General features: G+C 42.9%; 1 protein-coding gene across 1 annotated transcript; it reads right to left on the reverse strand.

The window, feature by feature from the left end:
- Positions 1–1,059: 1,059 nt before the first annotated feature.
- xrcc4 (X-ray repair complementing defective repair in Chinese hamster cells 4) lies at positions 1,060–21,848 on the reverse strand. Its single transcript, XM_071898703.2, has 8 exons — positions 21,727–21,848; positions 17,801–17,960; positions 17,203–17,393; positions 12,035–12,201; positions 10,642–10,773; positions 10,182–10,336; positions 6,241–6,382; positions 1,060–1,527 (listed from the first exon to the last, which is right to left on the reverse strand). Exons 2-8 carry the CDS (start codon positions 17,946–17,948, stop codon positions 1,413–1,415), a joined length of 1,050 nt encoding a protein of 349 aa, XP_071754804.2. The 5' UTR covers positions 17,949–17,960; positions 21,727–21,848; the 3' UTR covers positions 1,060–1,412.
- Positions 21,849–26,184: the final 4,336 nt, after the last annotated feature.

Here is a 26,184-nt window from a genome sequence, read left to right on the forward strand (position 1 = left end):
CCTTATCAATGCGCCCCTTATCGTCTCGCTTATCGGCGTGGGAAGATTCCCTGCCCACCCAAAAAGTCACGCTCGCCCAGAGGTGAAACGGTACCACGGAGCCGCATCCAGCATACTTCTCTAAAAAAAAAAATCATCTTTAAGCTATCAGACATATCGAATTTGTTTTAAATCTCCTCAGATGAAAAATGAAGCTGTGGTCACCGACAGTGCAATAATAATAAAATTTCAACCATACCTTGCAAATCCTAAGAACTCAAAAAAAAAAAAATCCAGTTATATCAGGTTTAGAACACGCCGCGTCTTAGGAGCGTCGACTTGAAAGTCCTGGAGGTCCCGCTGCCAGGGTGTGATGGCACTTCTTTCTTCTCTCAGCGGCGCATCAGCTCCCCGCACACAGCAGTTCTGGTCGGACCTCTCTTCCACCTCTCAGCCGCGGCTGCAAGTTCAAATCCACTTTACACCCGCTATTATCCAGCCATTAGGAAGAGGAGGGGCGCACGTCCAACACCCCCCAACACCGCCCAACAGTATGAGAGAGGGGGGGGGAGAGAGAGAGAGAGAGAGAGAGAGAGAGAGAGAGAGAGAGGGTGTGTGAGAGAGACAGAGGCAGAGTGTGTGAAATACAGGGGAGAGACAGTGTGTGTGTATGTGAGAGAGAGATGGAGAGAAAGTGAGAGAGAGATGGAGGAAGGAAGTGTGATGAGAAGGATCTTGTGATTGTGAGGGAAAGAGGCAGAGAGACCTAGCGGCAGAAAGTGGGGGTGGGAGGGAGGGAGAGAGAGAGAGAGAGATTGTGTGGGTGAGAGGGAGAGGGAGAGAGAGAGAGATTGTGTGGGTGAGAGGGAGAGGGAGAGAGAGAGATTGTGTGGGAGAGCAAGAGACCAAGAGGCAGAATACAAACACACACACACACACACGATTATACCTTCAACAGAAAGAGCAGCAGCATCAAAAAAATAACATAAATAATACAAAATAACCAACAAAAACCAACCCAAATGTAGACTTTTTTTAATTAATAATCGCAGCCAAGGAGAATTATTAAAATGACAAGACCGTTATTTTGCAAATACACAGAAATCACACTTACATACAACACCACAAATTCATAAAAGCACATTACAAAATATATCAATAAACAAGAGCATGAGAATATTTCCTATATTTAAAATGCATTATGATTCTGGAGAACTATGAGAATTCCTTATAAATAAGTTATTAAAACCCATGACCCATAGCTATCCAGAAGTAGCACTTACGTTATTTAGCTTTATGATAATTCATTATAAAAATATCACTTTTACAATATAAACCGACGTCCTAATCGTTTCTAGCCCTCTGTACAGGACAGCGTCACAAAGAGATGAAAGACAGGATGATGAAGAGAGAGACGGCTGGGAAGTGAAGGGTCAAAAGTCCTCAAACAGGTCCTCTGCAGTCGGGCTTGTTGCCGCAGCGTCTGTAGAGCGCTGGGGTGTCTGCTGCTTATTGGCTGCTGAAGCGGCCGCCACGGGGGAGTCACTCCTGTGCAACACACACACACACACACACAGAAGAGAGAGAGAGAGAAAGAGAGAGAGAGAGAGAGAGAGAGCAGGTCAGCGGGCTAATGAGGCTGGTTTACAGCAGAGTTTTCCTGTTGAGACAGGAAGTGTATCATGTGGCCCATAAGGACCAAGACTAGAAACACATGGGCAAGGTTTATACCTGTGTGTACATAGGTAGGTGTGTGTCTATGTGTGTGTGTGTGTGTGTGTGTGTGTGTGTGTGTACTTGTGGCTCAGCAGCTCCCCCACCTTAAGTGGTCTACATCAAAGATTTGACTACCTGTGTGTTTCTTAACATTACGTAAAGGCTTAAATTGTCATATACAAGCATGTTTGTAACACAGGTATATTTTGCCTTACCTGCCACATGACAGCATCCTACCATGTCTGTGTATGAATCAGGACACTCATAATTTCAAAGATACAGAAGATGAAGGCAAGGCAGAGTATGGGTAGCGGAGAAAAGAGGAGGAGAGGAAATCGAGGGAGAAGAACGGAGAAGGAAAACATGAATGGAGGCCAGCAGGTGAACGACCGGCGAATCTGCATCTAGGATACTCCAAAGACCACACGCAAGCCATATCAGCATCTTTAAGCTTTATTTCCCCAAATCAGTTTTCAAAGATCGACATGAAAACTCAGACCGCATGGAAACAAAGCGATTGCCAACCTCTCCCGCCAATCCAAGCCCCCACTGTAATGGTGATTAGCTCAATTGGGAACGAGAAGAAAGATCTCCCCTCAGAACAAGGCCACGGGAGTGGGAACGGTGTGAGAAGGAGAAGGGGGTGGGGTGGGGGGGTATAGGCCCTGAGCTTGTTTAAATCATTACCAACTGTATGACAAACACTGCCTCCCCTGCTGGAACCGGTTAAGAGGAAACAAGAGATGTGTTCACTGGGGAAGGGAAGGGAAGGGGGGGTGGGGTTAGATGTTGAAACACACTGCCGTAGAAGACCACCAGAGACTCAAACACATGGCGGAGGGGACGTGAGGTGAGCATTTCAAGCCCCGAGAGGTGGGGTTAAGCTCAGGCATGGGGCACAGGAGCCCCCACACATAGCTGGGTCTGGTGACATACCAGAGCGGCAGAGCACACCCCAATTACGTGCTGGTTTGTAGTTTTCGGAGAACAGGGGTTTAGTCTTTGACCGAGCTTGGCGGTGTGATTATACCTGGCCCTCAATCGTCCAATCCATAGGCCCCAAAATAATGTATCTCACACAAATGTAACAGGAGATTTTTTCTGTTTTTACAGCTCACGTGGAGCATGTTAGAGGGACACCCAGCCTATACACCAACTGTGCCAAGTTTTGTTTAGAAACCGACGCGAACCCGGTATAATGCATCAGGCACGCACGCAAACGCGCCTCTATCGGTCCCATGTCTTGTAGTGATTATCTGTTGTGGCTAGGAGCTATGTTTGATAGTTTACAGAACCTGTGTGTGAGAGTGAGAGAGTGAGAGAGAGAGAGAGAGAGAGAGAGAGAGAGAGAGTATCACTGATGCAAGCTCCTTTTAATTTCTTCTATCATGGGAAAATCATCTTCTGAGCATACACTTATCTCAATGATGCGTTGATAGGCACTGCATCCAGTCAGAAATGAGAATTTGGGCATTAGGCTAACTAGCGGTTTAGTGTGGCTCAGTGAACAATGAGGCATTGGGATATCCTCTCCCGTCTCCTTTTTCCGAGCGAGCAACCCGGAGGTAAATAAACACACTCTTTCTGTTAAGTCTGTCCACATCCTGACTCCTCGTCTTCCCTTTGCCTGGCCTTCATTTAAGCCTCGGCAGTCTCTTTCCCTTCTTTCACTTTCTGCTTCTCCTCCTCCCTGTCCTTTTTGCGGAGGACCTGCACAGAGAGAGAGATAGAGAAAGGTGAATGGGGTGAGTGATACGGTGTACGACTGCCAACACCCACGACCCCCCACGGCACCCCTTTCTCTTGCCCCCGGGCAGACAAAGGCTTCTCTTCTGCGGCGGGGTCTCCGGGCCGGTGTCTGCCAGCTCCGAGGGAGGGCAGGTCCGCGCCGAGCCACTGGAGCGATCAAACACCCAGCCGCAGCTGCCGATCGGCTCACTGCTGGTTCTTGTTGTAGCGGGGCAGAGCTGCTAATAGCGCTGGTAATGGGCACCGCTACGAACTGCTGAGAGCAGCTGGGGATGGATGGCACCACTTATGGCCATCTGCATGTGGCACAGTTTACAGTCGTTGGCACTCTGGGAAACTCGGGGTAAAGTATATTCACGCTCTCTTGGGAAGGGCTGGGTGGGTGGGTGGGGGGGGGGGCTTGCTACAAAAACAGTGTCAGATTGAGACATGTCTTTGGAATATTTTCTAAATGGCCACGTCCAGAAAGAAACTGGCAAATGAGAGATACGGGCACAAGGACACTAGTATTGTGAGGTTTTGGATGTGTGGCAACGGGGATTCAGAGCTGTCCGGGCGCCTGACTTTGAGCGGAGATACAGGGACTATGGACACTATGGAGACGAGTGTGTGAGAAAAAAGAAATAAAAAGAAAGAAGAAAAAAGTTGCATAAGTGTTTCTTTGAGACTGGTGGCTGACTTTGGCTCGCTGGTCCTTCTCTTAGACCTCCCTTAGAAATCCCCCTGCTGCTGGTTGTTTAGCCCTTAGAATAATGACATTCAGCAATATCCAAAAAGATGAATATTCTCCTCAATAGTATAATTTATTCGGCGCTAATGAGAACACAGCTTTAGGAAGGATAAACATTGATATAGCCCTTCAGTCTGATGTTTTTCCCCCACTCTCATTCACGTGAAGTCTTGATAGAGTGGAGAAGGTATTTCTCCTTAGGCTAAGTGTACCGGCCTACTCGTCACCAGCTGGCCTGCCTAAAGCCAAGGCAGTATATTATGCATGTTTGTGTGTGTATGTGTGTGGTTAGATAGAACGAAAGTGAAACGGAGAAAGAGAGAGTAAGAGCAGTCAAATAGAAAGAGAGAATCTTGAAGCAGTTGAGTTCACGAGCCCAGCAGCAGGAATCATAAACCTAGAGATCCTGCAGGACAACGGTGCTCTTTTACTACCAATAAACTGAAAGAGGTGAATATGATATTCCCTCTCAGTGGAATGCTGTAAATGCGATAGGCCCTGGAGGTGGACAGCTGGGCTTTTTCTTTAGATCTGATAGAAGGGGTACAGGAGTGGAAACTTTGAGCTGACCGCTGGAGTGCGAGAGTGGGTAACTGGAACAAGGTGACACCGCTGTTCGGGCCGAATACTTTGCCTGTCCACTCTTGTTCTTCAAGCACCTCTGTCCTCCTTGCATGTCCTCCTCTCCTCTCCTCTGAGGACAGTGATGTAGTAGCTTTTCCTGTTCTAGTGCCAGAGCGGTGACACGGGCTCAGCTCCCGAGCCAACTACGGCACATATATGTCATACGGCTAAGTGTGTGGTGACAAGTTGAGCCGTAGCGATGAAAATATGAACATAAGAGCTTCTTCAGGGCCAGAGACAATCTGCCTCCTCCCTGCAAACCCTTACAGCTGGACGTTTGCATTTGACCAAGTGATTGCCATTAGAGCTCCAAGACTGTGATAAGGCCTGTCCAAGGAACTCAGGTTAGACTGGCTTTTAAGTAAATATTTCATTTGAATGTGTCCTTTATCTTTGTATTTCTTGTATCTTTCCTTTTTTATCTTTGAATTCTTTTGGAACCTCGTGTTAAACCTTTTGTTCCATTCCTTATGTTTTTATGTTAAGCATAATTAAGCATTATTATTCCAAACACTGTGTTGGTAGTCTTTGGTGGCAACACATCTTTGTTCACTCCGTTCATCATGTTTTACTCCTGGAGAAATCTCACACACACCCCACACACATCCATTCACTCACATTCCATCACATATTTACACGTTATACGTTCTCACTCATTGTGTTGTGGTCAAACCCGGTCAATCAGCGGTTTACGACTGCCACCACGCATACGAAATACGCTTTACTGCCGTTTAGCACCAGTACGTTCTTCACATACAGCGACGGCAATTTGGGAGGGGGGGGGGCAACCTCCAATCTCATTTGAGCGGTAATTTTCCAGGCCCAGGGGTTAACATCTTTGAGAGGGACCACAGATTGGGTGTAATTACCCGACACAAAGGAGATCCCCGACGGGAAACTTTTATGACGTTTGATTTTCCCATTCGAAGGGGACACCATGGGGGAGAAGTGGGAGGTGAGTGAGGAGAGGGAGGCAGGGTGAGAAACCAACTGAGACAAATGGACAGATAAGCTGGCAGTTATTTACGCAGAGAAGACCAATGCCAGGTGCACAAGCTCATCAAGATCTTTATAATTCTACAGCAAAAAGGAAAGGCACACTTAAGTTACAGTAGCAACAGTAATGTACATGTAAGAAGAATCTATGTTTGTGTGCTATTTTGGGTTAGAGATGTTACACCCTCGCTAAATGAACAGATTTGAGGACAGCCAAATGAGCCGTTTACTGGCTACAAAGCCAGTAAACTGATCTAAGAAAGACTGAGTTTATACCATTAGGGAGGTGGCTGATGTCTAGGAGGAACTTCTTTCCATGCATTGTTAAAACAAACTCAGACAATAAATGCGTACAAACAGATGTAATTAGCATTAGCGCAGTGTTCCATACAGCGCACTGGCTGTAATGCAATGCAGACAAGTCATGCAGATTGTGTGTCTCCTACCTCTGTCTCTGGGACGTCTGTGGGCTCGGTCGCTTCGCCACGAGGTCCGGGGCCCTGAGGTGACGGAAGCGCCGCTTTCGACAGGGCGCCACATCTGTGATGTCATTCAGACTGTCGTCCAATGGGCTTGGATTACGGGGTTCTGAAGAATAGACCGGAGTCAATCAGGTTTCCAGCCTAGATACTGTACATTTGAATTACACTTTCAACCATTTCTAATGAATAGTCTATTATAGAAGAGGAATAGGCCTCTGATTGTAGCTTAAACCAGGTGAATGACTAAGCAAAATGGAACAAATTGCCCCATTTCATTCCTAATATTGGGATGCACAGTAGGTTATATAATGCACACATTCAGAAAGTGCTTGTCAACTTTTTTACATGCCATTCTTCCAGTTTGAATGGCAGATGGCATGCCACCGACATCTGGTCATGACTCCTCTCCTCAGCTCCGTTTGTCTCTCTTTTCGTCACCTCTCTAATTCCTCCCCTTCTCCCTCTGTCCTTAAAAGGTGGGGATACTGGGACGAGCGCGCGGAACAACAGAGCGGCAGATGGCTCGCAAACGCCGCAAATCAGCACGTTCCCAGGATCAAAGGCCAGGGGAACGCGGTGACTGAAGCAAGTGGGAAAAGTAGAGGAGCGGAAAATGTGGACTCATCCCCTAGAATTACGTGTTTTTCCTTTTCTTATATTTATCTCCGCTGATGCATTTCCTTCATTTCAATTCGGTGACTGCTTTCCACACGGTCTCCCATATTTGCTACAGATATTATGACTTTTACAGCAGTCTGTAAAAGCAGTCTGTTAAACCGAATGGCCCCATTCAACACATTGTCAAAATGGCACGAGCGAGTAAAACTGTAACAAAGTAGGGCGGACAGGTGTCAGCGAGACAGAAAAATAATCACGTGACCTTTCAGCTATGGGAATGTCTCTCCTACCAGACGGAGCAGTCTCTATAACCACTACACAATACACACACACACACACACATGCCGACACCGCAAATTCCCTATAAGAAAAGTCACTTCACCTCTTCCCCTCCCTCTGTCGGCCCTGACTGGCAACACACAACCATCTGAGTCATTGTCGTGGCAACGGAAACAACACAGAAACCTATGAGCTTTTCCTCATCAATCTCAGGGCACAGATGGAGGGAAAAGGCCCGGGGAATGAGGACACCTACGTAGCCCAGGAGCACTTGACGTATCACACCGACCCAAACCTGGCCACGGAGGGTTTAGCTTGTGTGAGAGACTGGAAAAAATGTTCGCAAATCAGGAAAGTCAACTGCTAAGAGGAGAGTAAAAAACTCCCCTGAAAACGTCACACTCCATTTTCGTCTCTGCCCATTAACCTTTTTTTTAATAACTTATGTCCTACCCAAACTTGTTTTAGGGTAAGGCGCAACTGCATTACAGACATTTAGCCTACTGCTGGCACATTAATCACATCCAATCCTCTGAGGGCCTCAATCTAGAGGTTGACAGTGCAAAGCCAAGGTCAGAGCTGCTTGTCTTCCTTAGCGGTACCTAGAGCTGTCAGTTCACAGAGGCCCGCTGCTCTCGATTACATAATTTCTCAGTGGCGTCATGGTTGGTTCCTGGGCAAGAATAACACAGAAGTCTGACCGATGCGCGTACACAATGCGCTCCTATGACAACAGCTCTGATGTCCCAAAAAAATCTGTCATATTTTACAAAACATGAGAAACCTCTGGGTGTCAGGTACACAGCGGTTTTAAATCACAACGTAAAGCCAGGCGCTATAAACATCTTCAAGCAGCCGATAAAATACATTTTCAAACAAAAATACAGAAGCACAAAAACTTGCTGGTTTGACAAATTTATACCGCTAATTATGAAGGTGATGTGATGTCATTTCAGATGCTAGACATACATTGGAAACAAGAGACAGTCAGGTACTGTATGTTTTTTTGCACTTTACTTTGGGGCCCAACTAGAGAGAGAAAAAGATGGCCATGAGGTTTTGGGTTTCCACTTTGCCCCCATGGATTTATGGATTTTCCCAGAAAGAAGTGGTACATGAGAGCTGAAACATAAGAGCATCAACCAGGACTGTTAGTTCACAGCTTCTGCCCACAATTATTTAGCTTGTGTGACACTTCCTTCCTATATGGCTGCTCCACTGGGAAAGCATTCTGGGTACGAACTGTGATGCTTGGAGAATGGGGCCTCCTGTTCAGAAACCCTTTAGCTGTTATAGAGTACATGCATTTCTTTTAAAAAGGTGAAGTTATGTACTTTATGTAGATGATCCTTGAAGCTTCTTGTCTGAAAACTCTTCCCTCCGTAAAGGCGTCATTCCATTCATTCATTTATGGAGTAAATACGTAGACAGTATCACAACCCATTTTCTTTCCCAGTTTCATAAGTTCCTGTTTCACAAGTTTATTTGTTCCTCTTTTTGTTACCCACACAATGAAAATGAATGAAATGAAAGCTTCATTCTAGTGTTGTAATTGTCGATTGTGTTATGTTTATTACACCCCACTTGGTTGCCGGTATTCTTATTTATATTCTATTTTACTTTGCTGCATCCCATTACTATTTGCTGCTGCAATGACCCAACTTCCCCACGGGGACCATTAAAGTTTCATCTTATCTTAGCTTGTGGGTATTACCTACCTGCCTACCTGCTATTTCTCCACTTTTTAGCCCCGCAATAGCAGGGGCTCAAAGGATCGCATTGTCGGTCGGTCGCTCTGTTCACCACTTTTAGTTATGTGGGTGAAAGTGTGCCGCAGGGAGTTAGACTGCAGACTCTCAATCGGGAGACCTGAGGTTGATTCCTGGCAGGAACGCTTCTCCCTCTTAGTCTTGTTTGTGTATTTCTGCATATAAAACTAGAAAATGTACTCAGTAGAGCACAGGCCTCCGCCATGTCTGACAACACGTTACAAGTTGTGCACCTTTTGGTGATCTGCCACGCCCACCACCACGTCCCATTTTGGCCAATCCGCATGAAAAGTTAATCAGTTCTTCCTTGGCCCATAACCAACCTTCACACCAAGTTTTGTGCAAATCCGTGCCCAACTTTGAGATATCCTGCTAACGGACGGACGGACGGACGGACAAACACAGATGCAGGTGAAAACATTATCTCGTTGGCGGAGGTAACAACCAGAATCCAGAATCCAGGATCATGTGACATGAGTGTTATACAGCAGTGGTTCTCAACCATGTGCTAATGTGACCCAAACACTACAGCAGCTGATATCACTGATAAGCACAATTTCAGCCAGGGAGGAGCTACTCAGTGGAATGAGCTGCTGTAGTGGTTGTTTGGAAGCAGCATTAACTTTTTGTCTCACCTGCCAAGGGATTGTAAACTAAAAAAAAATTACCAGCTGAGAATAATTTTGACCAGCCAAATTAATGAATATACATTTCCCGTATAGAAATATATCACCCTACCTGTTTTCAATGCTACTTTGTGTACAGAATCAGCTACTGTGCAAGTAGATTTCAAGATTTAATATAAAACTTGCTCACTCACTTATAGAATGGATGTTTTTTTGTTTTAGTTTTCATTTTTTCTTGACCTCACACCTGCTATGTGTCTCCACAGGGGAATAATGTTAAGTTTCTACTACCATAGGCTACTTAGGTTTGTTTTGTGTAGAGCCAGAGTAACAGGCAGCCAATCAGGAGCCTGTTTGATACAGAACATCCTCTTTTGTGTCTCTATACATAGAAATCTTCATCAGGACCCCCACATAGTTTTCATGAGATGAGATGAGATGGGCCGGTGTCCTGTCCCTGCTCTCTAAAACACACACACTCAAGTAAACACAGACTCCAGGAGGGCGATCACACACATGCTATTGTCATTACTCTTAAGCCCACTCTGCACACGACCGGTTTGGGAGACTGGAAGCAGAGTCCAGGGGGGGGCTTCATCTACAATGTCCTCACCCTGGGACGGTAAGGTGGAGGCGGGGGGGGCAGGCTGCGCTCCTTCTGGCTCCTCGTCAGTGCTGCCTCCATACTCATCCTCCTCATCCACCTCCTCCTGGCCTGGGGTTTGGCTCGATCTTGCTGAATCCCTCTTTTTCTGCCCGTCCGAACTCCTGCAGCAGAGGCCAGAAAGAGAAAAACAACTTTAACACATATTCATTCTGGTCTGCAGTTTACACGCGACACAGTAGGCTAAATATTACAACATGCTGATGTCAGTGAAAAAATTATCTGAAATCACATGACTACAACAAAGTTACAACAAAGCGGATGAATCAGAAGCGTGTCCGGATAGTATGGACGTCAAAGGCTCTTGGGGACTGTATTGGGCAATAATTTCACATCATTGAATATTTGAATCTAAAAACCGGGGGGGGGACTAAAAGACTGTAACATCCACTAAATACAACCAACATACCTGTCTTCCTGTAGGTGTGTTACAGTATCCTGCAGACTGCGAATCTTGGCTTTCTTCTCATTGAGGACCAGGACAAAGCGAGAGTACAGCTCTGCCTCCAGCGCCTCCTTCCCACCGGCGTAGCGCTTCATCCTTCAATATAAGGCAACACAAACACAAAAATCTTAAAATCCGCAAATCTCACTTCCTTCCTTCACCCGACCCTTTCACCACATTACCCTGCCTTTCCCCCTTCATCAGCCGCAAGGCCACCAGTACAGTTCACTCTGGTCACCATGAAAGACCTGGGTGTTTTCCCACTAGAAACATAATACCGATATTTCTAATTGGTGATGGATACTGCAGTCGGGAGACTGATTACAAACCCAAATAATCAGTCAAGGTGAGCTCCCCTCGACACCAACTTGAGTATATGTGTGTGTGTGTGTGTTTGTGTGTGTGCACATGTATGAATATATGTGTGGTTAGACATTTTTCAGCCATTGTTTACCATCAAAGGAAAGCCAGAGATCTTTTTTTTTTTTTTAATCTGAGGACAGTTTATACAGCTTATGGAAAATAACTCAGCTTTGTCATCCTAATGGGGAAATTCTACATGTACTGTAACACAGCAGTATGTATTGTCTCTCTTATCTACTTTTGTTCCTTTCTTTACTTGTTTATTGTATTATGTTGCTTAGCTGTCAACTTAAACTAAAGTACCAATTCATATATCCTTGAAAAAAAACACATGAATGCATGTGCAGTCAGTTAGTTTGGGGCCCCTCTCAGTTTGCTGGGTGTGCTGGAGCCTCCCACACACGTGCACACCGGTATGACATCACTTCATAGCTCAATGTGACATACAGTTGGAGGCAGACGGCCCCTCCCTGCAGACCGTTATGAGGATTGGGTAATAACTCAGAAGGGAAGGCGTACTGGATTTTGGGGAAATCAAAACTTAAGCTGTTAAAGTTGCTATGTTGCGCTGTGTTGTGCCGAGTTCCCACCATCGTCTTCGTTTAAAATCCCATATTTTTTCCCACGACTCTCCATAACGAAGTGGAAGCACTTCTATGCCCTAAAAATGTTATTCCTTCCTGGTTTGTTAATGTTGTTTTTCAGTCTAGATTCCACACAATGTAGAAAACCAACTGAAAAACCACCATCTGATGCCATAAATGTGTGAAACATGTTGTAAAATACATTCTGGCATATTCCTGTAGATGTAACCCATTTGCAAAATCCCCTGATATTCCCTAACTACCAGAGAATTCATCAAATTCCCCGACTCTCCGCATCTGGAAAACACTTCTCATGATATTGCAGAAATTCCATTACCAGTGGGAACCCTGGTTGTACTGTGTTTTGTGAATGTGTGTGTGTGTGTGTACGTGTGTGCATGCATGGTTACTCTGCAGTGATGTGTTGCTGCTCTCTTCTGAGTCTTTGGTTCTCCTCCTGGAGTTTCTGGTTGTGGCGCTCCAGTGTCTTTCCCCTCTCCAGGCCGTGAATAAGTAACTCTCTCACAGTCTCCGCTGGCTCCGGGACGGCATCCAGCAGAACAGAACCCAACCTGAACTGGAGGAGGGAATGGATAAGTGAGAGAAGTGAGAAAATTGCAAAATAGTTCAATTTGCAAAAGAGCTCTGACATTCTCTAATAAGAGAATATAATAATAATGTGATTTTGAACTTTCCACTCCTCTTCTTAAATGTCTGACCTGTTCACTGACGCTCACACACTTAAGCCCCGCTGTCACCTGGGAGCCCGAGTTTTTCGTCACACATGGCCTCACCGTGTTTACACACAGATAAGAGCCAGGGCCGCCGCTATCACCGCTGACCTCTCAGACCATCAGCTCCCCAAATAACTGACCTCTGGGATGGGAGATGGCAGCTGTGTGTTTGCATGTGTACGTCTGTGTGTGTGTGTGTGTGTGGCTGCGCAGACTGGATAAGGGAGATAAACAGTAGAAAGCTGGTGACAGACACGGCTGGGTTTGGCGTTTAGTTAACCTCTAACACAGCAGTCCCTTCACACAACAAATCAAGGCATGTAAACATTTACGCCGTATTCTTGATTTTATTTGCCCTTGATTTATACGAGGAAAAGCTTTCTCCCACACTCTGCTACTTTGCAATGCGACACCTTTTTTTAATTTCAGAGTAATGTTTGGGTCCAGCTAGACCCTCGTCAGACGTTTGCAGTTTTTTTCATTGTTGAGTCTACTGCTTGCGCACCTGCACACACTTTTTTGGATGTGTTTTCCATTTGCTGAACCCTGCCTACATAAAAACAAAAGGTTGTAGATGCTATAATAATAAAAAAGAAAACACAGAAAGACAAACAGGCAATGGTTATAGAAATAACATACACACTACCAGTCAAAAGTTTTGAGACACCACATTTTTCTTTATTTTTACTATTTTCCACATTTTAGAATAACAGTAAAGACATCAAAACTATGAAATAACACAAATGGAATGATGCAGTGACCAAAAAAGTGTTAAACAAATCAAAACTATCTTATATTTTAGATTCTTTAAAGTAGCCACCCTTTGCCTTGATGGAAAGGCAAAGGCTTTGGAAAGAAATTCATACATAGGATCAACTTCACTTCATTTATATTTGTCTAAGAAACACATTTCAAGCATTTAAGCAGAAGCCTTTAGATCAAAATGGCTTTAAGATCATGAAAAACATGCAAGCATTCAGTGAGGTGTCTCGAAACTTTTGACTGGAAGTGTAAATGAATGGATTTCACTTATGTTGTGCTTAATTCTTCAACAGATAATTACATTTTTAAGTGTAAGAGCTAAGAAATCTGATGTAAGTGCTCTGCTGAAAGGGAAGCAAGAACAATGCCAGCGTGGGACAGGAACCAAACTTTGTCTCTCTCATATTCTCTTCCCTTTTCACCCGTCCTCATCTTTTCCGCTGCTCACTCTCTCATGTCTTCCCGCCCTGCGCTTCTCTCCGTCAAGCTGGGCAATTTGCAAGCGCATAATATCTGCCAGCTATTACTTCATCGCCTCTCGGCAATATTAAGTAAATAACCTCAGACTAAACAGCGGACTAAAATACTGCTCGCATGGAAATACGTCTCCCAAGCCCTTCTGGCAAGCAGTTCTAGCTGTCACCTCATCATATACTCTTAGTTGGTATTAAGCTATTAACTGTTTCCAATTTGACCAGAAACATATTAACCAGTGAGGACTTTGGCTGTCACCTGACTGGCCACATTAGGGATCTGGGTTGTAAAACTATTGGTGAGTAACATTCAGAGCCTAATGCTATTGACTGGTGCAGTGATGAGACCCCAGCAGGTTGGCTGGACAATATTGGCTGAGGAAATGTTGATGTGGGCAAAGGTTCCTCAAGTCGTCATAGAGACGCTACTGTTTCAAATGCTGTTTCTGACTCAGTGCTACACTGATTAACTACAGGACACTTTTATTTGGGGGAGAAACTCCTGTATGCAACCCCACCTATTACAAATTTACTACTGCTGTGGGTGACCGCTGGTGGATGCTGACTTTAAATATCCCGGCATATTGATAAATAAAAAAGATGAAAGTGTCCTCACACCACAGTTATTATATGATAAATGAACAACAGATGAAGTAAAAAGTCACAGTGCCAAAACTTAGCTGGACAGAAATCGAGCCAAACCTAATAACACTTCTTTACAAAAAGGCATAGAGACAAACTGAAAGGTAGAAAAAAACAACAACAACAACTAGAGGACCAAACATTTCAGCTACACTCTATCATCTAAGTACGGTAGAGGATTAGGGCCACATGTGAAAAATGTATTTGAATTTTGAGTTTAAAGTCCGAATTCTGAGAACAAAATCAGAATTCTGACTTTAATCTCAGATTTCTGACTTTAATCCCAGAATTCTGACTTTGATCTCAGAATTCTGACTTTATTCTCGGATTTTTCTGACTTTAATCTCAGAATTCTGACTTTATTCTCGGATTTTTCTGACTTTAATCTCAGAATTCTGACTTTAATCTCAGATTTCTGACTTTAATCCCAGAATTCTGACTTTGATCTCAGAATTCTGACTTTATTCTCTGATTTTTCTGACTTTAATCTCAGAATTCTGACTTTAAACTAAGAACTCAAATACATTTTTCACATGTGGCCTTAATCCTCTTCCATGTAAAAGCTCTATGAACAACAGAGAAGTTATTTTTGGTAGAAATATATTCAACTAACCAGTATGTATAAAAGCTGGAAAGTGACATTTTATATTTCACAGACAATCGTGTAGAGAAAAACACTACTAGACAGACTACTAGACTCCCTCTCCCAGGTCCTGCTGTATGGACGTACAGTAAAGATTCTGCGATATTTTCATACCAGGCCCCAAGAGAGAACATCTGTCATGGCAAATGATTGCTGAGCTATGTAACACTACCAGCACAAGCACACCTTCTCCTTCTCCTTCTCCAACTCCCACTTCATATGTACACTAATCCAGGAACAAGACCCTACTCTCCTGCCACACAAAGGGAACTGATGGCACAAATGGTAAAAACAAAATAAAACTACAAACAACATGACAGCCTATAGGAAGATTTCTGGCTATAGTCTTTATGTTGTTTATCATAATACAAGGATTTGTTGAAAAATACATTGTATTGCGTATAGAAATCACCATGACCATCTGATTATGTCGACAATAGGCAAAACCATAGCACTATGTGGGGATGAGCTTTAGTGTTTAAATCAAATCAATTCACTGGAATTACTATAAAAGACATTTTTGAAACAAATTTCAACCATAAACTTTATAATAGGCCAACATTAATACCACATGCCACAGTCATAACAATATGAAACGGCTTACACATTTCTATTTGAGTTCTAACAGCTCACAGCAGTGTTAAAGAGACTGTCCTGGCAAAAATGCATAATCACAAACACACACACGCTTGGTATGCGAACCACCTCAAGTAACACCTGCACATGTGTGAGAGTCTCACTTCTGGGGTCTTTTTTATTTCCACATGGTGTTTTTCGGCGCTGGACGTGAGCTGCTATTAGGGGTGAATGACCAGGCATTAGACTGGAAGCCTTTCATTATGACTCATAACTTTATGACAGATTACTGTTTTTTTTTTTTTTATGTTGAGCAACAGAAAACCCTGGACACCTCGGCTGACACATCCCAGTGCACTTCTGCAAAATCTGTTTCAAACTCTCATTTTTAAAACAGAAACATTTATTCATTTCCCCTTTGCTGCAACAGATGCAGTAGGATTTCCATTCTGTCATCGCTACCATGGCAACAGAGTTTCTATGTACGCGTAATGCGCGCGCGAATGAGCGAGTGTGTGCGTGTCTAAGCTGTGTGCAGGGGTCTTTTGCTTTTGCTAAGGAAGTCGAATGTTGTTCAACCCCATAGTAACTGTGTCGTCACTCAACAAAATGATGCTAGCACAGATCCATCAAAGCCATATTTTTCACATAGTTAGCAGTTATGAGTATCCTAAGGTCACATACCAACATTCAGCTGGCCAACTCAACAGCAAAAATGTCTCTAATAAGTCTATATTTGTTGAGAAAACCATGCAGCATTCCCCTCCTCCCTCACTACTGCCAAAAATTCATCATTTGGCCTTATTGCTCATCGAAAACAAACAGGATAACTGCAGTGAAATCGCCCATAACAAGGGCTTGGTATTCAAAAACCGCATCATTGAAATTGCTAAACTACAAACAAGAGCACAGCTGGGTTCAAAAACACAAAATGACCCCCCCAGGCCCATCACTACAAAAACATTAGGGGGAAACTCTAAATCATGGCTAGACACCTGGAAATTGGGAGAGCGACACTGAAGAGCCAATGATTCATGATAATGGGAAGATTTATCGCACGACAGCTCCATTAACAGCAGGGGTGCTGATCTGAGAACAGTTCCCCGTAGTCGCAGTGAGCATTACGGGACCACGTGACCTGAGCGATGATCCCAGGAAAAATATTCGGATTCCTCGAAGCTCATGAATATCACATCAGGGCCCGAGCGACAACCTAGTGGATCAACTACTTACAGATGGTCCACACATCTGAAATAGACAGGAGGCCGTTGTTACATGCATACTGGATGATTATTTGTCTGGTTATTATTCTATTAAGTCAGTTACATTTACTCCGATTCTGCGGTGAGATAACACTCCGCATGGCTCGAGTTACTGTTATAACACCAACAACCCCTTCACCATGTCAACCAGGTGGTAACACATACACACTTCACACTCTATTAATCACTTCCTGGGTTCGATGATGAAATCAAAACAGCTCTGTGTAGTTTTCTGGGTCTTTTAAGTATCCTTAGATTAGGAAAATGGGGTGCGCAGCGCTCTGTTATCTACATTTGGGGGCTGACGTCATGGGAAACACCGACTATGTAAACGCTCAAGAAGACTTCAAGGTCCATCATCAGCGCCAACAGTCAGAGCGTGGTGCAGAAATACGCAGTCCATATATCATGTGAACAGCCATTGCAGTTTGATGATAATGTTGTCAGTCAAACCTAATGACGTGTCAGTGTGTGTGCGCCGCTCACCGAGATGTCCCTCTGCACCTTCTCATAGGCCAGGGTGACGCTGGAGCCGAGGCTTGGCGGAGAGGGTGTCAGGGTGAAGCTGTACGTGACGGAGCTTTCTGTCCCGGTCAGAGCCTGGTGGAGGTCCTGGATGTACCTCTCCTTCTGCATCTCCAGGTCTTCCGCCTCGCCGCGCAGCGCAGCCTCACTTACTACATAGAGGGGTGTAAGAAAACAGTGAGATGGCAGAACATTGTTGGAATCAAAATATTGGAATCAGAAATACAGCTTATAATAGGATGTACAAAAATGTGTGTTGTAATCACATTAACAGGTCTACAGAGGGCATATGAATATATTCAAATTACAGACACAGATACCATGTACAGAGTGTTATGTGCATTACTGTCCTTCACAGCTGCTTGGACAGCTATGAAGGACAGTCATGCACAGGTTAAGTGAGAAAGGTGTGTGTGTGTGTGTGTGTGTGTGTGTGGTCAAACAGGTGAGGTTGTCCTGAGGTGGGTGAGCGTCGTCAGGTGAGGGGAAATATGTGAGGTCAGACAGGTGAACAGCGAGAACTCAGACAGGTGTGAGGTCAGACTGGGTGAGACGTTACCCTCTCCTCTCCAAGCATCCTGCCCATCAGTCAGCAGCAACTGGAACCCTGAGCCTAAGTCCCGCCCCTTCCAATCCACACGCATGAAGTAGGCAGATGGGTGCTCAGGCTCTGAGGAGACGTGGATCTCCCGCACCGTCACGTGCATCGCTGCAAACACCTGCGGAAACATTCACCATTTAGACAGAAATGCCACACAAAAAAACATACGCAAGTTAAAGGACTACACCAAGTTTTTGGGAGTTTGGCCCATTTGTCACCCATTACCCAATATTTGATGAGAGCATTGGCACCAAAATCATCTCTGTCTCTATGGTAGACAAATTCAACAAAAACAAAGCACTTTCAATGGCAGAAGATGTTTCTTCTCAAGCACAACTTGTTTTGTTTACATGGGAAGTGAGCAAAGCTAGACAGCTAAAGTTCTTAAGGCTGTGGATTCCTAATGGATTACGAGTACAAAAAGGCTTATCTTCAAGTTAAGTCAAGTTCATTTATACAGTACAGCCCTTCATCACAAAAGCATATCTCAAAGGACTCGTTGTATCTCTTCATACTTTGCGTAATAACTGCCGACTTATCATACTGTATGCTAAAGTGTTAGCATGCGCACCGGACAGCGCTATCTACAGAGATGATATTGGTGCCAGTCCTCTCGTCACATTGTGGGTAAGGTGACCAATGGGCCAAACTCTCAGAAAGGCTATTGACTTGTTGGGTGTTTGTCATTAACCAAGACAACCAAGTTTTTATATATGCACCGAGAAAAGACTGGGTCATGGCCTTTAACAGACACTGGCCAATCAATAATCACGCTGTGTCTCTTCCTTGTATGATGCATATTAGACTGTCTGAATCCTAAAATATGATTGGTTGTCTGCTTCATGATCCCACCCGATTTGGCATGACACCAGCAAATCAGTGCTTTGTGTCTCCGCCATTGTCTTTGGCATGCAGGATAAATATTACTCCATTTTCTTGTTGATTGTTGTCTCATGAAGCCTTGGCCAAAATCTCATGTTTTTAATATTCCGTAGATAAATAAACTTTTAATGGAGACGGTGTGGCACCAATCCATTCTGTACATGTCTCCGTAAGTCAAACCTTCTATCTAAAACACATAGGCTGACGGGCCTAATTTCTGGAGTGGTGTCCAACTTAGTGCGGACCGGTCATAATTCCCACTGCTGTTCTTACATCATTTTCCTGGCTTCTGCAGCAGCCTGCTGCTTCACGTGACAGCCAAACTGTTAAAATACTCTACCTCCACTTGCCTTGGCTCGGAAACATCTAGCAATCCAGCCTCAAACAAAAAGAAATTAGCATAGGGTACTCCGGCATGTGGTTTTGGTTTTACAGGAGTTAGGATAGGCTGTACATTTATCAGTGCGAACCCTTCGACGGCATTAGCATCAACGCGCTGGGGGCAGGAGCTATGGTCACAGGGAGTGAATGGGAGGCTTTTCTTAAGGTCCACAGGGAAAGTGGATCTGTAAACCATCAGAAACCTCACAAGGCTTGGCTGTGAGAAGATGAAAACACAAAAGGCCTGTCTGTACTCTGCTATTCTGTAGCTACATATTGGCCTAGTAGGTGGTAGCTAAACATACAGTAGGTCTGCAGTGGGTCAGCCACAATGCTGAATTATTAAACCTCTGTAAAAATAACGGATTAGCTATTCACTTTGCTGAAATATACCGTTCACAATTTAGGCGTAGTACTGGAATGAGGATTATATAATTGTTAAACATCCATTTTCCTCTTAGTCCCATTTGTCCACAGTAATGTTCACACCGGGCCTGACTGTTGTAAATGATTAGGCCAGCACCACGCAACCGTGTCATCACAGCCCAAGCACTGTAATGCAGCAGTACACAACCTCTGATTAAGTCTAAGTACAGGCTTAGCAGTGTAAGGCAGAGAAACTTACTCATCAGTTACCTGTATACTAATGACCGGCCACAGCAGCATGCTTCGTAACACAGTCAGGCCTGTGTTTTAGCACACCAGAATAGCAACCTTATCTTTAACAACATCCTTTTAACACCTGCTTTGGGACAAAATAGATGCACAGTTGAAGGAACTTTTCAATGATAAAACAGTGATCCTAAAAAAGTGCCATTTACCAATTTAATTTTCATTTGGTATCTTTTGCTTTCACAGTCATTGTTCATTGCAACAGTGCCTCTGGTCTGGAGGAACAATCAGTGATTATCTAATGGAAATTTGATTTGGCTACATTCAATCCCTCATCTCTCTTTCATCTCACAAGTGAAAAAAAGACACAGTAGGTAGTTTGAGAAAAACCAGGAAGACTACGGCACTTAGCCCCCTCTCCCCTCCCTCCCCTGCATACTGAGCCAGTAGTAATTGACGTGCAGCTGATTGACACTTTGGAGCAAAGTTCTCCTGCTCTTAAGTTTACCTCAGCTGGTGAGATGCCTGAACCACAAAATCTACTTTGAAAGAAAAATAGTAGAGCAATGGGGCTATCAACATTGACAAGATTCAGATATATTATACTCATGTATGTTCACCCAAAATGGAGATTACTTTTTCTGAATTCAAACAAAATGCCAACTCATGGCAGTGGCTGGCTGGCTTTAAACACAGGCTCACAGGTAAACTGAAAAACCTACTGAAAATACTACATGAGGATGGAGTAAAAGGTTCTGATCCAGTTAATGTGTGTGTGTGTGTGTGTGTGTGTGTGTGTGTGTGTGTGTGTGTGTGTGTGTGTGTGTGTCCTAACCACTTTTGAGTGTTCCTGGTGTTTTACCATGTCCTGGTTAGTGTAACCTTGTTAATGTGAAGGATCCACTATTAATTTCATCAACTTTTTGTAATTTATATGTAGGGATATTCTCATAGATTGATATACTGAAACAAATTCTGGATTGGGACTTTAAAATGCAAACTATTGTGGGATTAACAGCAGGTGGATTTAATATATTTTCAAAATTATTTGTTTGTATTTTCATTTGAGTATAGAATATACAGACTTCATTATTGGTATCTGAAAAATAGACCCAAACAGGCCTATGACATTTTTTTTTAGCATGAGCAAAATACCATTCATAACCCTTAAGCAAAGTAGAGATCACTGAGCACTGATACTTATGACTTGCTGAATAGCAAATTAAACGAGGCCCCTTTTGAAAGAAGAAAGCTCATTCCTCAGCTCTATTAGCTGCCCAGTACTGTCCTAGTGTCCTTCACTAGTCTCAGTAACACCTGCACCTGGAAAGGCACAAGTGATACCAGGCTACGCTCTATCTTGTGTGGAGAAAAGGTCACGCCAAAGCTCCATTCAGAAATCTAGCAGTCTAATGTTGCCTTGCAAACATAGCAAACATACAGACCTTGTACAACACGGCTTAAGACCTTTTACGAATCGGCAGTAGCCACTTTTCCCTTCGGCATAGATCCAAGAGACCAAGCACCACTTATTTCAGGGAAAATCAACTTTTATAATTGATTCGTACGCTTGTTATTCCCACAAGCCTCTTCCAAAGTCTACCGTGATGAGTGGTAGCAACCAATCCTGGAAGATTTTATTAAAATTAAGTGCTGTTTGGTGCGTAACTTGCATGCCGATTTTGCCAGAAGACCCTCGCGATTCAGAAAATGTCCAAAGTTTTGTTCTGAGAGGAATGTACCTCTGCCGAACAGCAAGGCACGATTAAAATGCTAGCACCCACTCAACATAAACGACAGTCACAGAAACAGAGGGAAATTTCGCTCTCGTCCAATAATGAACGGGTTGCATTAGGCATTATACGGCTTATATCGCCAAACACATAATGGTTTTCGTCGTGGAACACTGTTTGTAAACAGAGGGGCTCGAGCAAAGTGACAGTAACAACACGTGTTAACAATTGCAAAGCTATACGTCCAAAAACAACTACCTTATTTTTTAATCTTACCTATAGTGTACCGCGTATGTCGTAGGTTCTGGTTTGATGTATAAATGCTTTATCGTTGATAGTTAGTGAAAACTCAGAGCTAAGCCGGTTATTTCGGCGTAAAGGGAATGTTCCCTTTTGCCCAAGTACGTCATCAGTAAGCGACACTGGCTAGGGAACAGCTGATGAATGAATCTAATATAGAACCTCCTTGGTTCTTTCTCTCTTTCTTTATTTCTTTCTTTACTTATTTCATCTATAAAGGTAACAAAGTAAAAGATGAATTAAACAATTACCATTTTAATTAGATTACTTTAAAAGTCACCAAAACTGCCAATCTGACAGCCACTAGTCATGCCCAACTGAATTAAGGTGGGATGTGTCTCAGATATTTGACATCTAACATCTCTCAGATGTAAAGAACATGTTTTGTTTTTATTATTTCTTGAAATATTTAGTCAAGTTTCAGCTTGTGTAACCGATCACATCTTGATAATCTATCCTCCCCTTTCTCTTTTTTTCTAAGTTCCCTCCACAGAATTGGCCTCACCACAGAAAGCTCTGTGGAAATGCAGCTGTTGCCACGCTGGTGAGAACGATGTCAATATCTAAATTCTCTATTGATTTGCATTGTGGAAAGTGTTTGTGCCCGCTCAAAAGTTTGGCATGCACTACTCCCACTGCTGACAGCTATTTAACAACAACAAAAAACAAACAAAAAAAACCTTCACCATAGATACAGTAATACTTCATCATGCCTGTTACACCACAGTAAGGAAAAGTGAGGAAACACTGGTGCCTATTATAAGCCTAAGGTTTGTCCATCCAATAACATGCTGGCTGTGCCAACCTTTAGTTAACCAGAAATTGGAAAGAAATGCTCACCAGTAACACTCTGACAAAGACAGATGTGCTGTTGAAGCTTTGCTCATTTGAACTTTATCATTGAAACTCCTATTTCTTTTGCACTGGAGCTATGGATGTACAACCAGCTTTATACAGTTTCAGGCCTTCAAGTCACAGTACTGATGTGTGAAACAGCGACTGGTAAACAAAGTTGTGTTTTGCTAACTTAAAGCCTCTTCTCATTTATATTACAATATCAGTAGCTTAAAAATAAGGTATTTTTGCATTAGAACAATGATATCAAATCAAAAAGAAAAATATTGGACACTCCACCATGGACACCTCAAGTCTTCTGGTTTGCGACATAAATAATCGTACAATTTCTCTTCTGCTTCATGTTTCTTCAGATGGTATTTCCTTTATAAATGATGAGTTAGACAATCCATTACAGACTTCTAAATCCCTATTTTATCCATTTGATCAAGTCGTCTAACTCTTAACTATTATTAATAACACTAATAAATGACTATTTACGTTCTAGCTGCTGGAAGTTAGCTTCTAATTTCTTCACCTCCCTCTTGCTCCTGCACTCTTCTTCACAACCTCCCATAATTAACTTCCTGAGTTTGCTAGTGAAAGACTGGCTAAGACAATTCATGTAACATCACAAGGATTTGCCTTTACTTTGAGATTTCAAAAAATGATTCACATGGTCTTAGATGCAATGTCCTTCTAATGACATATTTCAACTTTGTGAGGTGCAACATTCACAAGAATATATATATATACGTATATGTGGGACAAAAGCAAAAATTAGACCATCGACAAATATTACACTTGATGAGAGGAAGCGAGGTAAAAAAAAAAACAACAAACAATAAATTTGCCTCTCTCCTTGTCCCGCAGTGTTGTTTTCTTTCTCTTCTCAGAGAGGCTAAGGCAACAAGCTGTGTGCCACATGTTGTTGAGAGGGAAATGAAGGGATTACGGCAAGACCATGATTTGAGTTCTGCAAACAGACACTCTTTCCAAGATAAATTGCTCTAAGAGGCTGCCTGGGCATTAAAGCACTTTTTGTTAAAGACGCGCGCACACACACACACACACATCAGCTCTTTTGCCATAGGAATGTATGTGTGGGTGCAATTGCTCAGTGTTGTACGTATGCAGCTGTAAACCAGGATACTTCTCATAGATTAACCTTTACAACTCTCCCCAAGGGGTCTTGTGTGTGTGTGTGTGTGCACATGATCATGTATGTACGTGTGTGCATACATCTGTGTGATTGTGTGTGGGACTGAGGGGAATATCAAGTTTCAATCTTTTCTCTCAGCAATTGGTGACATGTTTACAAAAAGCATGGGCAGAATAGGTGGTCTAACAAACTAAAATATTCAGTATATAGACCTATATGTTCATACTGGAGACACTGCACATTGGTGGATTAAATAGAGCTCATATAGAGCATTAAGATATCTCCTTTGTGGAGCATTAAGCCTAAAACAGACTACAAGACTGTCCAGAACAGTTCACTGCAAATACAATTACATAATAGCCTTTCTATTGTTTCTTGCTTCATGGTACAGTAGCTACAGATTACATTTAGGTCTACATTACAAATGTATTTTGAAGTGACATTATTACAAGGATAATACTGCTGAAGAATTTTGTATGATACTTCTTTCACTTAATTTGTAATTGCTTACTTGTGTGGATTGATTTAGGCACTCTGCCAATTTATACTGTTTTACATGAGATTTATTCCTCCAAAGGAAATGATATAGCAACTTTTCTTCCCCCTGTATCTAAACTCCCATTGGCTGTTGCCAGAGTCACTCTTAGATTTCAGTCTTGGTGACAAAATCAAACATGTTTGAAAAAATTGCGTCAGCAGTCATCAGCCCGTTCACACTACAGGATAATCTGCGCCTACCGACTAGCCCAGATTCATCGGTGTTAAAATTGTGTAGTTTGATAAAGGCTTTAGTTTGTTTTAGTCAGTCAGTATTATTCCAGTCAAAGCTTTATTTCCTCTCTGTTAACCTGGAATGAAAGACTGACCTCAAGACTAACATTACACACACAATTCAATGAAAGAGCTGTCAAAGAAAAACAGCAAAGAGGACAGAAGGCATTTAAGGATTGTAATGTGATTGAGAGAGGAAAATTGCATAGTTGCATGGGTTGATAGATAGATACTTTATTGTTCTCCAAGAGGAACTTTGTTTTCAAAGCCTGTACATGCTTACACTGAAGACTAAAGAGTAATACAAGACATTGACACATTGGTACTAGAGACGTAATTACACCAAAAGTAGTCTAAGATGTTTGTTGGCAGTTTGTAGGCAGTTTGTCGAGAGCCATGATGGCAGAAGGCACAAAGCTCCTGCTGAAGAAAGCTTTTTTACAAATCTACGATCCGTTCAGTTCAGTGCTTTCCTTCTCACTTGGCTGCATTGGTGTCTTCTCCTCTCTATTCATATACAGTGAGGTGGATCACAGGAGAAGCTTCAGATAGTGACATTAGTGACAGTGGGCACTCGACTGGGTACTTGAATAGCCATTTTTTGCAACACCAGCAGGCATGGCCACTCAAGGCCACATCGCTGTCAGACTGTCTTCACTGTCTCATTCCCACAGTTGTGTCTCATTAGCTCATCCTGGAGCGCTGCAGTAAATGGACTCTGCAAAGGTTAAAAGCACTGAGTTCCGCTGAAAGTTTATGTGCAGCTTCATTGGCTGTTTAAATTCTGCCCGTCTTATCTCAATTATTTTGCAACTTTATTGAATTATTTTATTTTGTCCTACACCCCTAATTGTCTCCATTGTTCAGACACACATACACACATAGACAAAGATAAACACTGGTGCTGTTTTCATTTGCTAGATCCGATGGAGGCTACTGGGATAATTGGTTGCCTCCAGAAAAAACAGATTGAGTGATTAACTTCTGTTTTGTTTTGTTGTTGTTTGTATGTGCTTTTGTCGACCCCGACGGTAATTCGCTTGTGTATCTATTTGTGTTTTTTCATCAAGAAATTGTTTATTTCTTCTCTGGTTGCTGGGTATCTGGCGGAACGTCCATCTGTGGCTGTGTGCTGTTCCACCAAGGCAGTCTAACTACATACAAGCATCAAATAACAAAAGGACATTTAATGGAGCATGTGGCAAGGTAGGAGGCAACTTCTGGACTGGGATAAAAAAACAAACAAAAAAAACAAAACAGCCCTGGACTGATATCCCACCTCACCACTCACAATATGGACACATAGAGCAAAGTGTTATTAAAGATACTGTCTACAACTTTATTGAATCTTTCAAATCAATTTGGCATTTTAGATATGGGTGTTACATTTTATTTTGAAATGAAACATTTGGATGAATTATTCTGTATCCCATAATCTTAAAAGCCTGTGGTAAAACGCCTAAGCTTCTACCTAAGCTCCTACTTCCGAGTTTGGACATAAGAAGTGCCAGAATGAAAAGGAGAAAATACACATCAGGCATGTAATTGATGTGATCATAGGCAAAAGCTGCTGTATGTGCATGACAACTAAAAGGTAAACAAAGAGGGAAAATATACAACATAGAGACATAAAACAATAACATATGATAATAAAATATATCAGTTTT

The sequence above is a fragment of the Centroberyx gerrardi genome, chromosome 2, assembly GCF_048128805.1.
Source record: "Centroberyx gerrardi isolate f3 chromosome 2, fCenGer3.hap1.cur.20231027, whole genome shotgun sequence".
Classification (NCBI taxonomy): Eukaryota; Metazoa; Chordata; class Actinopteri; order Beryciformes; family Berycidae; genus Centroberyx; species Centroberyx gerrardi.